The sequence below is a fragment of the Geotrypetes seraphini genome, chromosome 5 (genome assembly GCF_902459505.1).
Source record: "Geotrypetes seraphini chromosome 5, aGeoSer1.1, whole genome shotgun sequence".
In the NCBI taxonomy this organism is placed as follows: Eukaryota; Metazoa; Chordata; class Amphibia; order Gymnophiona; family Dermophiidae; genus Geotrypetes; species Geotrypetes seraphini.
The window spans coordinates 165,683,806-165,700,346 of record NC_047088.1 but is presented as its reverse complement, the minus strand read 5'-3'; the positions used below and the strand labels follow the sequence as shown (position 1 = coordinate 165,700,346).

Here is a 16,541-nt window from a genome sequence, read left to right as displayed (position 1 = left end):
GATTTTCTGTGCTTGTGGCATACCTTCTTGAATATTTCTATCTTTTGCTTTTTTTTTTGAGGGGGGGGATTGAATGGTTCACTGCATTATAGTTTTGTTTTTTCTTAGTCTCATCTTCTGTTACTAGCTAAGGAAGGTGCCTAGCCTATATGAATTGAGAGAGTGACCTTAGTGCAATTCTGGGGCTTGTAACAAGGACACAGTGAGACATAATGTTACATTGTCAAAGAGAGTAAGAGAGACTTGGAACAAAGGTGGGAGGACTCAAAATGTTAGAAGAAGGAAGATAGAGAGGGAGAAACCTGAAACAAAGGGGAGGCAGAAGAGAGGGGGCAGATGTTGAACTTAAGGGTATATAGAGGGAAGAGAGAGAAAGAGACTGCAGAGAGGTGGAAAGATTCTGGACCAAGGAGGCAGGGAGGAAGGAAGGAGAGAGAGGCAGAGAAAGACCTGGAAGAAAGGATAGCAAATGCTGGGGGGGGGGGGGGGTGTAATCAGAAGAAAGACAGAGGCTTAGACCAAAGGAGCAGACTGGATGGGCCATTTAGTCTTTATCTGCCATCATATTTCTAAGACATGAGGCAGATGCTGCACTATGGAAGGTGCAGACAGAAGAGCCGGGGGGTGGGGGGGGGGGAGAGACCCTGAGGAAGAACAGAGAGATGTAAGATCATAACAGAGGAGGGAGAGAAAGGGAGACATGTTGCCAATAGGGGTGGAAGAGAGAGAGTAAGAAAAGTTGGACTCATTGGGGGATAGAGAGATGTTGGTTGGGGAATGGATTGAAGTTTGGAGGAGAGGAAGCATGCAGGAGGAAAAAAGTGTTAGGCTCAAGGAGAGAGAGTGAGATGAATGGGGAGGGAATGAGAAACTTCACACTCAGGGGAAGGGGGAGAGGGCAGAGAGTAAAAAGTTGAACTCATATGGAGGGAGAGAGAGATGTTGGTTGGGGGAAGGAATGAGGACTGGAGGAAAGGAAGCATTCAGGAGGCAGAGAGAAAGAGAAGTTGGACTGGTGGAAAGGAGGGAGAAATGTTGGATGTGGCAGTAGAGGGAGTGGGAGAGATGTACTCTGGATCTCTTTCTCCACTCCCTTTGCAGCAGGGGAGGGAATGAGAGGGAGACATGTTGTCAGTGGGGGTGGAGGAGAAAAGTTGGGCTCATGGAGGGACAGAGAGATGTTAGCTGGGGAATGGAATGAGGTTTGGAAGAGAAGAAGCATGCAGGAGGAAGAAAAAAAGAAAGAAATATTGGATGCACAGTCTGAAGGAAGTGCAACCAGAAATTCATGAAATCACCAGACAACAAAGGTAGGAAAAATGATTTTCTTTTCAATTTAGGGATCAAAATGTGTCAGTTTTGAGAATTTATATCTGCTGTCTATATTTTGAACTATATTTGTCTATTTTTCTATAGTTGTTACTGAGGTGACATTGCATATTTTAAAGTCATCTGCCTTGACCTCTTTGAAAAATAAAACAAATATAAATAATAATTATCATATTCTCTGCATACAGTGTGCTTTGTGTTTTTTAAAATTTTGTGGTTACCATTGTGAATTAATATGATTATATTGTGTGTACATGAAAAATGAATGGAAGAAATTGCATTACAATTAGTACTATTATAATGGGGGTGGGGTCAGGGACAGAGCTTGGGCTGGGGTACTCAGTTGGTATTTGTTAGAGTTAGGGGGTACTTGGCTTGAAGAAGTGGAGAAACACTGGTCTAGGTGACTATGGAGTTCACTCAATAAGGGCCCCTTTTACAAAGCCACAGTAGCGATTCCCACATGGCATATGCACCAAAGTCCATTCAATTCCTATGGGCTAATAAAAATAGTGCACATTTAATTTTCCCCCACCACCAAATTTCCCTGCCCCGCCTTACCCGGCTACTTTTTTGTGCCACCCGGCTGGAAAAAATTTCTGGGGAGAACACTGTATATATTTAAAAAAATGCTGACCTCTCCTACATCCCATGGCTTGTTTGTGCGTTCTTTTGGATGTGTTTTCTTTGGATATAGTTCAAAAAAACACACTGAGGACAAGCACATCTGAGAAATAACCATTTTTGAAAACGGTCATGTTCACTACTGGATTTTTGTGCATGTTCTGCAAAACATCCAAACTCGGATTTTAATGTCTAACCAAAAATGACCCTCTTTAGGTCTTGGTCATGTTATATACAGTAGTTGAATCATTATCCCAGGACAAGCAGGCAGCATATTCTTGACTGATGGGTGACGGCACCGACGGAGCCCCGGTACGGACAATTTTAGAGTGATTGCACTCTAAGAACTTGGAAAGTTCTGGCATGCCGCACCGCGCACGCGCGAGTGCCTTCCCGCCCGACAGAGGCGCGCGGTCCCCAGTTTCTTAGTTTCTTAGTTTCCGCGGAGCTAAGAAGACGCGTTTTTTCAACGGCTGTTGAAAATTTTTTGAATTGCCTTCCCGCTCGCGTAAACCTTTTTGGCTTTTGCCTCTTTCTTTTTTCTTTCATTTTTTGTAAAAAAAAAAAAAAAAAACTTTTTGTTTTTCATTCAATTTGGCTTTTCCCCTGCGGGGCCTTCTGCCACCATCGAAGCCTCGGCCTTCGATTTGGCTGAAGCGGTGTTCACGTTCATGCCCCCTCAGCCAGGTTTTAAAAAGTGCCAGCGGTGTGCTCGGCCCATATCTCTCACGGACCCACACAACTGGTGCTTACAGTGTTTGGGTCCTGAGCATCAGGCCTCCACCTGCACCCGCTGTGCCACACTGAAAAAAAGAACATTAAAAAATCGCCAAATACAACAGCGATTACTGTTCGGTGCCGAGATGTCCGATCCCGTTCCATCGACTCCGACTTCAGCACCGGTTCAGTCGGCACCCTCTTCTTCGACGCCGCGAGATTCCGCGCCGGCGTCCCAACATGCAGGTAAGCCGGCTAAGAAGCCTTCCCCGCTGGAACGTCCTCCGGTCTCGAGTGCAGTGAGTCCAATCCTGCCGACTGTGAGGCGCCAGCGGAAGCGCTCCGCCCCTATTGAGGTGAGTCCCTCGACATCGGGCTCCTCATCTCCGGGGCGTCGAGCGGCACCGCAGGTACCGCAGAAGAAAAAAGCGGTACCGGTGCCATCCCTTGATGACCGTATTACGGCCATTCTCCAGGCACAGCTCAAGCAGCAATTGCAAGAGCTCCTTCCAACTATCCTGGCACCGAACCTTCCGGTGCCGGTCTGCACTGAGCCGGTACCGATAGTGGAACAACCTGTGTTGTCGGTATCCACTCCCTCGGTACCGATTCACTCCACCTCATCGGCATCGATGCCAGTCCTTGCGCCGGAGCCGAGAGCTCAACATCAGTCGGTGCAGACTTCGGCTCCGGTACAACCGATTACATCGCCTGGGTCGGTATCGATGAGATCGGGTAAGTCGGTGCGCAAGACCCGGCATGTAGAACCATCTACCCCTGAGTCTCGGGATCGTTCTCCCCATATCAGGGATCCTGATCTGTGGGGAGATTCAGAAGAGCCTTTTCTCTCTGAAGGAGAATGTTCCTCATCATCTTTCTCCAGTTTCCTGAAAGATATGTGTGATTCTCTGTCTATTCCTTTGGAGGCTGAGTCCAAAAAGTCTAAAGCTTTTTTGGACGCCCTAGACTTTGACCAACCTCCAAAGGAATATTTGAAGCTCCCTCTTCACGACATCTTGAGGGAGACTTTTTACAAGAATTTAGAGACTCCCTTAACGGTTCCAGGGGCCCCACGTAAGTTAGACTCTCTGTACAAAGTAATTCCCATTCCTGGGTTCGACAAACCACAACTTCCTCATGAATCTTTACTTGTCGAATCCACCCTTAAAAAATCTGCAGGAGCCAGTGTATATGCTTCCGTTCCTCCTGGCAGAGAGGGTAAAGCCATGGACAAATTTGGTAAGAGGCTCTACCAAAATGCAATGTTGGCAAATAGAGCTGGAAATTATGGCTTTCATTTTTCTTTCTATCTGAAACATCTCCTTACCACCATGGCTTCCTTTGAGAAATACCTTCCTCAACGGAAACAACAATCTTTCCACCATTGCTTGTCTTCTCTGTTTCAGTTGCGTAAGTTCATGGTTAGGTCCATTTATGACACCTTCGAACTTACATCCAGAGCGATAGCAATGTCTGTGGCAATGCGTCGCCTGGCCTGGCTTCGGGTATCTGAACTTGATGTTAATCATCAAGATCGGTTAGCCAACACCCCGTGCCTAGGGGATGAGCTTTTTGGGGAATCCATGGATTCGACTACTCAAAAGCTGTCGGCTCATGAAACACGTTGGGATACCCTTCTTAAAAATAAGAAAAAGCCTCCCCCAACAAGGCCTTTTAGACAACAGTCAGCCTATCAACGCCGTTTCACAGCTCGGCCATTGCCAACAACTGCTCAGCAACCCAGGCGTCAACGGCAGCAACAGCGTCAGCCTCCCAGGCAACAACAGCAACAGCAGCCTGTAAAGCCAACTCCACAGCGGAAGACACAGCCCTTTTGACTTACTTCTCCAAAGTATAGCCAGTACTCCTATATCTGCTCTCCTGCCTCAACCTATAGGAGGTCGTCTCTCCCTATTCCTCAGCCGGTGGGAAGTTATCACTTCGGACCAATGGGTCCTCAATATCATCCGCCACGGCTACTCTCTCAACTTTCAGACTCTTCCGTCCCAAAACCTGCCAAAAGAGTCTGCTTTGAACAGTCCTCAATCTGCCCTCCTCATTCAGGAAGTTCAATCCCTCCTTCTTCTAAACGCTATAGAAGAAGTTCCTCTAGATCAAAAGGGGCAGGGATTCTACTCCCGTTATTTTCTAGTTCCCAAAAAAAACAGGAGATCTCAGACCAATTCTAGATCTTCGCGATCTCAACAAACATCTGGTAAAGGAAAAATTCAAGATGCTTTCCTTAGCCATTCTTTATCCTCTTCTCAACCAAGACGACTGGCTATGCTCCCTCGATCTCAAAGAAGCATACACTCACATACCAATCAATGTAACCTCAAGACAGTATCTCCGTTTCATGATCAATCAGTGTCATTACCAGTACAAGGTGCTGCCCTTCGGTCTTGCTTCCTCTCCAAGGGTGTTCACCAAATGTCTCATCGTGGTAGCTGCTTTTCTGCGCTCTCACCACCTTCAGGTATTTCCTTATCTGGACGACTGGTTAATCAAGGCCACATCTGCTCCAGCAGTTCTCCTGGCCACCAACCAAACCATCCAGTTTCTACAAATATTGGGATTCGAGATCAATCTACCCAAGTCTCATCTCATTCCCACTCAAAGACTCCAATTCATTGGAGCGATATTGGACACACTCCTCATGAGAGCATTCCTACCATCCAACCGTCTTCAGACTCTTCAGTCTCTATGTCAGCAGGTACTTCCTCAACATTCCATCTCTGCCAAACAAATGATGATACTCTTGGGTCACATGGCATCCACGGTTCATGTTGCACCCCTCGTACGTCTTCACCTGCGAACTCCTCAATGGACCCTTGCTACTCAGTGGTCCCAAGCGACGGATCCTTGCTCACGACACATCTCTGTGACATCATCTCTTCGTCAATCTCTACAATGGTGGTTGGTATCCTCAAATCTATCCAGAGGTCTTCTGTTCCATCAACCTCCTCATCAACTAGTCATCACCACCGACGCCTCTCCTTATGCATGGGGAGCTCATTTGAACGAGTTCCAGACTCAAGGTCTTTGGACATCCCAGGAAAAGAAGCATCACATCAATTTCCTGGAACTCAGAGCGATGTTTTATGCCCTCAAGGCCTTCCAACATCTTCTCTTTCCTCAGGTCCTTCTGCTGTGCATGGACAATCAAGTGGCCATGTACTACATCAACAAGCAAGGGGGGACAGGCTCTCGCCTCCTGTGCCAGGAAGCACAGAAGATCTGGACTTGGGCCATAGATCACCATCTCTTCCTGAAAGCTATCTATATTCAGGGAGAACAGAATTCCTTAGCGGACAAGCTCAGCAGAATTCTCCAACCTCACGAGTGGACACTCGATCCTGTAACTCTACAGTCTATCTTCGCTCAATGGGGCACTCCTCAGATAGACCTCTTTGCAGCTCCTCACAATCACCAGCTGCCCCTTTTCTGCTCCAGACTCTACTCCCCTCTCCGTCTGGCAGCGGATGCATTTCTCCTCGACTGGTCAAATCTGTTCCTGAACGCTTTCCCTCCTCTGCCTCTCATGTTGAGAACCTTATTCAAGCTCAAGAGGGAACGAGCCACCATGATTCTGATTGCTCCGAGGTGGCCCAGACAACATTGGTTCTCCCTTCTACTTCAACTCAGTTCCAGGGAACCTTTTCTTCTTCCACTATATCCTTCTCTGCTTACACAGCATCAGGAAACCCTTCTACATCCCAACCTACAGTCTCTGCACCTGACGGCTTGGTATCTCTCGGGCTGACTTCTCATGATACACTTTTGTCTCAGCCTGTTCGTTCCATTCTAGATGCCTCCAGGAAACCAGCCACTCTGCAATGTTACCATCAGAAGTGGACGAGATTTTCTTCCTGGTGTCTTCTTCATCATCTTGATCCAACTTCCCTGGCAGTGGAGACGTTGTTGGATTATTTGCTTTCTTTGTCTGACTCTGGCCTTAAGTCTTCTTCCATCAGAGTCCACCTCAGTGCCATTGCTGCTTTTCATGAGCCGATCCATGGAAAACTTCTATCAGCTCATCCCCTGGTGTCCAGGTTCATGCGGGGTCTTTTCAATGTGAAACCACCTATTAAAGCCCCTCCTGTTATCTGGGATCTCAATGTGGTTCTTTCCGCCTTAATGAAGCCTCCATTTGAACCTTTGGCTACCGCTTCTTTCAAGTTTCTCACTTGGAAGGTACTTTTCCTTATTGCTCTTACCTCTGCCAGGAGGGTCAGTGAGCTTCATGCACTGGTTGCAGATCCACCTTTTACGGTCTTTCACCATGGCAAGGTGGTTCTGCGTACACATCCAAAGTTTCTCCCTAAGGTTGTCTCTGAATTCCATCTCAACCAATCCATTGTTCTGCCTGTTTTCTTTCCAAAACCTCATTCTCATTCTGGGGAACAAGCTCTACATACTTTGGATTGTAAAAGGGCTCTAGCTTACTATCTAGAGCGTACGAAACCCCACAGATCAGTTCCCCAACTCTTTCTGTCCTTTGATCCGAATAAATTGGGACGTCCTGTTTCTAAACGTACGTTGTCTAATTGGCTGGCAGCGTGCATTTCATTTTGTTATGCTCAGACCGGACTGACACTGGAAGGTTCTGTCACGGCCCATAAAGTCCGAGCAATGGCAGCATCTGTAGCTTTCCTCCGTTCCACTCCTATTGAGGAAATCTGCAAGGCTGCTACTTGGTCCTCAGTTCATACTTTTACATCTCATTATTGTCTGGATGCATTCTCCAGACGGGATGGACACTTCGGCCAATCTGTTTTGCAAAATTTGTTTTCCTAATGGCCAACCTTCCCTCCATCCCTCTTTTTGTTAGCTTGGAGGTCACCCATCAGTCAAGAATATGCTGCCTGCTTGTCCTGGGATAAAGCACAGTTACTTACCGTAACAGGTGTTATCCAGGGACAGCAGGCAGATATTCTTGCGTCCCTCCCACCTCCCCGGGTTGGCTTCTTAGCTGGCTTATCATAATTGGGGACCGCGCGCCTCTGTCGGGCGGGAAGGCACTCGCGCGTGCGCGGTGCAGCATGCCAGAACTTTCCAAGTTCTTAGAGTGCAATCACTCTAAAATTGTCCGTACCGGGGCTCCGTCGGTGCCGTTACCCATCAGTCAAGAATATCTGCCTGCTGTCCCTGGATAACACCTGTTACGGTAAGTAACTGTGCTGTATTGCTAGATGTGGTGGAAATCTGTGAAAAATATAACAGCTGCACATTTAGAGGATGATCTAAAAGTGTGTTTTTGTTCTTACCTTCTTAATTCAGAATTTTTGTCTTAAGAAAATTTAAGGCAATCGTTTTAAATTATATTAATAGATGTTTTGTTAAATTTAGTGGTCTGATTTACTTAATATCCATTGTTACTTATTATTGTAACATTTCAGCATTGAGGCTCTATAAGGTCAGGAAAATGTATCATACCAGCAAACTTTTTATTTTTCTTACTGCTTTTATAATTTAAACAAAATGTTTTACTACCTAATTTTATAAGCAGTAACTACTGGGTTTAGAGCTAATTTACTAGTGTTAAACTCTGCAAATTGGTACCATCAAGGATGACTTGTTAATTACCTAATTATAGATCTTATTAACTCTTTTTAGAGAGTTGAATTTTTGTCTCACAATGCTGCTGTAGTCATGAGTTTAGATGAAACATCGCATACTAGGTTATATTTTGCTAAAAGATATAGGTGTGACACATGCTTTTTACATGAAAAAGAATAATATTGGAGCCTCTTTTTGTTAAAATAAGAGGACATTATTTAACACACTGAAATGCTTGTAAATAGAGCATTCAGATACCTCTTTTTGAATATATGGGCCGGGGTACTTTTTGCAATTTCCCCCATAGTTTTTCTAAATGTTCACCCTCTATGGAAGATGTCTTGTCCCATCCCCTAGCTTTTTAGATAGCTTTTTTTCAATTGGAGGGCACTGGTTCACATAAAAAATGTGGCAGATGCCAATGGTGCAAATGCACAATAGAAGGAGAAGAATGGTCTGAATTTCAAACTAAAATTGCTTTTAAAGCAAAAGAGAACACCACATGTAAAATTAGAAATTCTAAATTAGAAACTATCAAATGGTACTGTAACAAAAATTTACTTGTTAATTTGAAATAAAATTAGTCAATAAATCCTTGTTAAATCTCTGTTCCACCTGTTTTTTTAGTTGTTATAAGAACATAAAAAGCCATAGTAGGTCAGACCAATAGCCCATTCAGATCAATCTTCTGACTAAAAGTGATTAATCCATATCACTGGGAAAAAGTTCTTGATAGATCCTGATGGGTAGATTCTGTACATTATCAGAGAGAATATATGCTGGTTCTCTTTATACAGTACTTTATTATTTAAAAGTGATTATTTTAGTATGCAAATATTAAAACTTTTTATTTCAAAATGCTTATGAACCTTTATTGCAAATATTCAAACTAGAAGGCTGCAGAGTAGAGCTGCCCGATTCAGGGAAAAATATTTCATTTTGATTCAATTTGGCCTGTTGAATTGATTTTTTGATGTTGCTTTCAATGACACACCTTTTTAAGTTTGAAGTTGAATCAATTTTGTAAAATTAAACAAGCCAGATTAATACAAATCAATCCTGCCCTGTCAATGCTAACAAAAAACCTTGTCCTTTTCATATACACAGAACACAGATATACCCTCGCCTAGTATGGAATAAGTAATCACATACTAAAGATAGAAATATGTAGACAAAAGTTAAACTAAACAGTCAATAAACCAGACTCTGCATACAATGCAACATGACAGAAACAGTAACACATGTTCCCTGATACTGTGCAAAATATAAAAAAGATAGCAGACGTAAATTTGAAAAATCTGACAAATAACAATCACCACTTTACAAAGTAACAAATAAAAATAAAACAGAAATGGAAAATAAGAAATACCATTTTATTGGACTAATCCATTTTTAAATTAGCTTTCAGAGGCCAAAACCTCATTCTTCTGGTCAGTACAGTTATGGTATCCTGTCCTGACCTAGAAGGATTGTAGAGAATGAGAAGATTATTGATGAATTCTGGTTGATTGCTTAGATGGGTTTTGAACATACGTAGAAGGATTTTGTTGCTTATTCTGTGTTCTACTGGCAGCCAGTGTGCTTTGCATAGGAGGGGGGAAACATTGTTGTATTTTTTTACATTGTATATAATTTTTATTGCAATGTTTTGCACTATCTGGAGGTGTCATTTCTTTTTTGTTATGTTCTTATAAAGGGCATTGCAATCTATGCGTGAAATTAAAACTGGAGTAGCTTGTTATTCTTTTAACAAAGCATATCACTCAGATGGGCAGCTTAACAACAAGCATATCCTTCTATCCTTACAGAGTTTCTATTTTCCCCCAGCTTCTTCCAGTAGCCTAGAGAAATTAGAAAGCTTGTTAACTGTCTGCCTGGAGAGAGAGACAGGTATTGCTTGAAGTCTGAAGCTGAATCAAGGGGTATAAGGCTACACCTGGGAAAAAAGTGATGTTTCTCCTGCCAATGGGCTACTGATGGGGCTTCTAGTCTCCCATGACATATGCAACTCAGGTGTTTTGCAATACGTAATTTTACTGCCCTTTTAGTTTGACCTATATACATTTTCTGACAGGAGCATAAAATACTGTTTGATTATGTTATGACCATATTATGCTTGATGTTAATTCAAAATCTTTTTTTTTTTACATTCAAGTTGCACTCTCAGAGATCAATATTGACTTCAAAACAGCCTATACCACATAAACCTGAAGTGATGGATGACTTTGTACGCAATTTTCTTATTAAAAAGGGGATGACGCAAACCCTTGAGTGTTTCCAAACAGAATGGTAAACTTTTCTAAATATGCTTGTACTTTCTGGAAGTTTGCTTATTCATTTTAGGAAAAAATGATAAAGGCTGTTGTTAAAAGCAAATATAACATTTATGTCTCTTTTAAAAGACATTTGAATTTGGTCAATTATTTTTCTGAAGAATATCACATAATAATGTATTTGAGACATCTGTGTAAATGATTGTTACATTTGTGGTGTGACTTATTTTTGCTCACATAGGCAGGCTTTTAATAAGGTGCGCTGCTAAGCTGCCCATAGAAATAGAATGGGTGGCTTGGCATTTAGCATGTACTGCTCAGCAGCGCACATTTGTAAAAGGGTCCAATAGATTTGTATTTACTGTTAAATGACTGATAAGTTATGAGTCTTAACTTTACATAGAACATTTTGGTCAATTCAGATTATATAAATATTATATTTAAAGGAAATGTATAAAATTTGTTTTACCAACACAGAATCATCTAGTCTCTACAAAATCCCTTTAAATAATAACAGCCCAAAGTCCAATCAGATAAAAACACTTGGTTACATAATATCACAATAATATGGAGTATAAATCATGGGGTTGACTTCAGTAATGTCAGTGTTCCTTAGTATATTAGGCTTCACTTAGCCCTACCAACTCTCTCACCACATTCTCAGTCTTTCCACCTGTTGCCTCGTCTAATCTTTTCTCCAATGAATAATTTTACATTTGTAATAATGTCAAAAATCAGCACTTCAAATTCTGCACTCACTGCAGTTCCACTCAACAGATCTGTCTGTTTCAGAATAATGCTTCCTTAGTGGATCTTCTCATGTAGCTGCTGACAATAAAAAATCATTGTAAGAGTAGTACTTCACACTTACTCAAGGTCATCTCAGAATGTCACTTCAACAAATACATTGTTTTCCCTGTTTTCCTCCCAAAGCCTCATTTGCATCCTGGAGAGACAGCACTGCACACCTTGGACTGCAAATATGCTCTGGCATATTACCTAGAATGCATTAAAACTCATAAAAGATTCTTTCAGTTCTTTATGGCTTTTGACTCTTAACATATTTGGAGTTCCTAGTTCTAAAATAATATCTCCACTTGACTGGTGGACTGTATCTCCTTCAAGTATACTCAGGCTGGGCTGATGCTGCAGGGCCATGTACCATGTTTCCCCAAAAATAAGTCCTACCCTGAAAATAATCCCTAGCATGATTTTCGGGATAGGTCTTAATATAAGCTCTACCCCAACAATAAGCCCTAGTCCCTGGATTTGCCAGCAGCAGTGCTTCTTCTTGCCGCTCCGCCCCCTGCCATCACCCTGCCACGCAGCCAAATCCCCGCTGACCTCCCATCTGAACCCAGTCGACCACGAGTCCTACATACTTCCCACCAGAGCAGCATCGGGCCGGCAGCACTGTAAACAGGCTGCTTCATGGCTTTCTCCTGCTGGGGCCTTCCATTTGCCCCATTACTGATGACATCATCAGTGATGCAGCAGAGGGAATTCCCCAGCAGGAGAAAGCTGTGAAGCAGCCTTTTTAGAGTGCTTCCGGCCCGATGCTGCTCTAGAGGGAGATATGTAGGATTTGCGGTCAGCGGGATTCAGATAGGAGGGTCGGTGGGGGTTCGGCTGCATGGCGAGGGTGGGTGAGTTCTCAAGGGTTCTGCTGCACAAAGGATAGGATAGAGGGAAGGATAGAAGCTGGGCAAGGGTTCTTCTGCATGAGGGATGGGAGGGAGGGAAGGATGGAAACTGAGCAAGGGTTCTGCTGCACGAGGGATGGGAGGGAGGGATAGAAGCTGGGTAAGGGTTCTGCTGCACAGGGGGATTGGAGGGAGGGATTGAAAGCTGCTCCAGAGGGAAGGCACAAGGGTATGGGTGAGAGGGGAGGAAAGATGATGCACATGTGGGGGAGAGAAAAGAAAGAGGAAGAATTGGGGTGAAGGAGATGAAGGGAGAGATGATCGTGTACATGAAAGAAAATAAGCCCTACCCCGAAAATAAGACCTAGTGCGTTTTTTGGGCCCAAAATAAATATAAGACACTGTCTTATTTTCAGGGAAGCATGGTAACAACCCACAGTGTCCTAGCTATGACTGCTTCGGAAGCTCATTTCCGCTCTGTATCAGTTGAGAACATTTGCAAGGTGGCCACTTGGTCCTCAATCCATAACTTACTTCTTACTACTACCTAGTACGGACACTGCCAAGTGCACTGTCATTAAAAATTTTTAGATAGTGCCCATACTGCATGCGTTCTTGTGCCTTCCCGCCCAGTGTCAGCTTACGGGTCCATCAATTCTTATTTTTTTCGTGGCTTGGAGAAGCTGTATCTTTGGTATCTCCTCAATGCATCAAATTTAAAAGTGATTTTACCCCCTCTTCTACAAAGCCGCGCGGTAATGTCCCTGATGTCCATAGAGATTTAAAGGGCTTTGGGGCTGTTGTTGCGCGGCTTTGTAGAAGAGGGGGTTAGTATTTTGTTATTTTCTTCATAATTCTTTATTTTTTCATTTTTTATCAATTTCTTTAACTTTGATTGAATTCAGTCAACTTTCTAGTTTTAGCCTTTTGGCCACCTTGAGGCCCTATTGTGTCCCAGGGAGCATCAATGTTTATCAGTATACTTGTCACTCAAGCTCATTGGATCATCAAGCCTTTTGACTTTACATCAGCCATTTTTTCATCGATGTCAAAGAAGGTGCCATGCGGCTTCAAGAAATGTACTTCAAGTAATTGACCTTTTCAGGCTCTAAGCCCCATTATTGGTGTGTTCAGTGTTTGGGTTCTGATCATTGGAACATTTGTTGTGAACTCTGTGTTTGCAAAAGAGGTCACTGAAATCCAGACAAATCCAGTGTGATAAACTTTTTGGTTTGGCATCAACATCAAGCATGGTGGGAGATTTGGGACTAGATGCTGAACATCATCAACACCGATATTGGTATCGACACCGCATGCACAGATGCTGAATAGAAATTGTTGAACATTGGGCTCTCTGCAGAGACAAGATTCAACATTATCTTTGTCCATGCCTCGCCCATCGGGGGAGACATTATGTAAGAAAGCTAAGAAACAAGAACATTTATCCCTTTCTAGGCATGGCATGGCGTCGTCGCTGACATCCACCTCCTCAGTGCCTCGATGCACCGTGGACCACTCTCTCACTGCCAATCATGTCTCTTCCCAGATGTGCTTCAACATTGAGGTCTTCCATGCCCAGACAACTTTCACTGCAGACTGCTTCCACACCGATATCTTTTCCAGTGCAGACACCGACTCTCCGGAATAAGATCCAGACTATGCTCAAACAAGTGCTTTAGGGGCTATTGCAGATTCAGTCTACACAGGCTTTAAAGGCGTTCATGCCTGCCTCAGACTTGCACAAGGATAAGTCGAGGTGTCATTTGAGGATTAGGTCATGCACCCCTGCTCTAGATCGAGCATCAGGGTTGGCATGGATGTATTCCATACCTGCTTCATCAGCAGAAGAATTATCTCCTGGGTCAGAGCATTGACCCATGCTTCGACGCACATCGATGCATAGTTCCTCTCAACACACACCCTGATTCTCCTAGAAGAGAATATATTAAGAAGTCTGACTCAGATATTTCTAACCATTCAGGTGAGGATTTACCAGAATATTCAGCAGATGAATCCTATGACGTACCCTTTGATCCTTCTGTACCTCAAAGACTTAATTCTCCACCAGAGAGCATATCCTTTACTGGCTTTCTAAGGTAAATGGATCAAGCTCTTCCCATTAAAATGGAGGCAGAGGAAAAACCTCACTTTGAGCTTTTTTGAACTTTTTGACTACCATCAAATGACTGCTAGCTGAATTTTGAGTCCTTAGTTTCTTGCAAAATCACCCGTCAATAAGTGCAATCAGAGCAACAGACTAGTTTCACAGACAGAAAGGAACTACAATCAATAAATAGGGGAGAGAGGATTTTAGTGTAGTGGTGGAGAATATAGAGAAATGAAGAGAGGGGGTCTAGGCTATCTCCCAGTCACTAAAAGTCACTGCCACAGTAAACTTGTCATTCACAGGAAAGCCAGGAAGAAAAGATGGGTTTACAGGATTCATACCTTATATAGGATCATTCACTGTGTAAGAGAGGTGAGCGCTTTCCATAAAGAGGGTGAGAGACAGATTCAAAATAGAATTGGATGGTAGATTCAAAATAGAATTGGAAGACTGAGTGGATAGAAAGATGATTTTCTGACATAGAACAGAGGGTTCTGAAAGGGATATATGCTGAGATGACCGAGACCAGGTAAGAAGGTGATCCTGTGTGAAATGCCTTGTGGATTACAATTAGTATTTTATGTTGGATTCTAAAAGAGAGTGGGAGTCAGTGGTAAAAACATAGGAACATGATGTCAATTAAAGGCTAAAGTAAAAAGAGGGCTTACATGATCAAAATGGTTACTGTGTGCCAATTGTCTAATGGATATATATTGAATGAATTGTAATCTTTTCAGAAGAATAGAACTGAGTGCAATATACTTATATATTGGCTATTAGGGTGTATAGGAAAGTGGCACAAGCTAATTCATCCAGGCAGCTTTGAACTGAATGGATAAGACAAAATGTATTGAAGCATGATTTGGATACAACAGAAGCATGAGCATGGAAGAAGAGCTGGTAGTCTAGATGGATTATGACGAATCAAAAAGAGTCCACCAGAGTTATTGACAGGCCATTGGGAGTTGGAGCTAGGGATTGGGAGAGGTGGTGGTAAAGGGTAATGGAGTTGATATACCACCTTTCTGTGGTACATCCAAAGCAGTTTACCTATATTATATGCAGGTACTTTCCCTGTCCCTAATAGTCTCATAATTTAATTTTTCTACGTGAAGCAATGAACGGTTAAGTGGCTTGCTAGTGAGAATTGAACCCAGTTCCACAAGTTATAACCCACTGCAACATTATTTTGCTGGCAAAGTTTTAACAGCTGACTCTCTCTCTCTGGGCATAGCCAGCCCTGATTTTTGTTTTTTTTTGAGGGGGGGAGGGGTGATCTTGGGGTAAGGTATTCCTTTCTTTCCTCCCCTTCCCCCATGTAGGGATGCTGAGCATTGCCAGCCAAATAAATGAACTGCTACAGATCCTTGCTGTTTGTTTCTGGTTCTAAATCATGACTTTCCATGCAAGCTCAGAGCATGCACAAGAAGTCCCGGCATGCTGCTTAGAGCCGGAAACAGGCAGCAGGGAGCAACAGAACTATAATAATGGGTGATTTCAATTACCCACAAAAAACACTAAATATTTAATCTCCTTCTACTGGCGAGAGGGAAGCGAAATTGCTGCAAATAAATATGAAGGAGAAAAAGACCTCAATTCCATCAAGGTACTCATTATTAACATAACTAAGCTGTAAAAAGACTGAGCCCTCAAAATATCATAAGTCATTCAAAAACTCCTTCAACAAGTAAGCAATATCCCTTCCCAATCCACAGCAGGAATGCACAAGAAAGGAAAGGGGGCAGATCAAAATGTATGCTCTTTATGAGACGTGTTAGTGCGAATAAGTAACAGTCAAGTGTGAGGTAGACAGTATAAGTTCCAGCATGAAAAAGACCACACAGTCCATGCCACATTAAACAACAAACTTCCTCAAAAATTGAAGCATGAAGACAGCAAGGAAAGTATAAAAATCAAGTACTTATTCAGAAAACAGACACTTCTGTAGCTGGAACTGGAACATAAATTTTTGTAATCCACAATCGACTCCTCCAAACAGGGGACTGGATATTCAACTAACACATATCAGCAGCACATCTCGGAGACAATCAAGTAATTCACAGAGAACTGAAAGCTACATAAATACTCACGGAGCTTTCTCTCATAAACGCCTTCCACTCCACAGCAAAATTGAGACCAGCTGGAGACACAGTGTCAAGTATGAAAATCCAATGTTGCTCATGTCCAACGTAACTCACATCGGACGTCACTGCATCAAGCTGTCAAACGAGCTTGCTCCAATTCATGGCATTTAAATGAAGCAAAATAATGCTGATACTGAATACAATG

General features: G+C 43.0%; 1 protein-coding gene across 4 annotated transcripts in view; it reads left to right on the top strand.

Annotated features, from left to right (window-relative positions):
• SPAG16 (sperm associated antigen 16) overlaps nucleotides 1-16,541 on the top strand; it is a 695,820-nt gene that overhangs the window by 45,556 nt on the left and 633,723 nt on the right. For all 4 annotated transcript variants that reach the window (XM_033946736.1, XM_033946735.1, XM_033946737.1 and 1 more), the window contains exon 4: nucleotides 10,385-10,518. In XM_033946736.1, coding sequence (XP_033802627.1) covers nucleotides 10,385-10,518 — 134 coding nt within the window. The remainder of the gene's footprint in view (nucleotides 1-10,384; nucleotides 10,519-16,541) is intronic.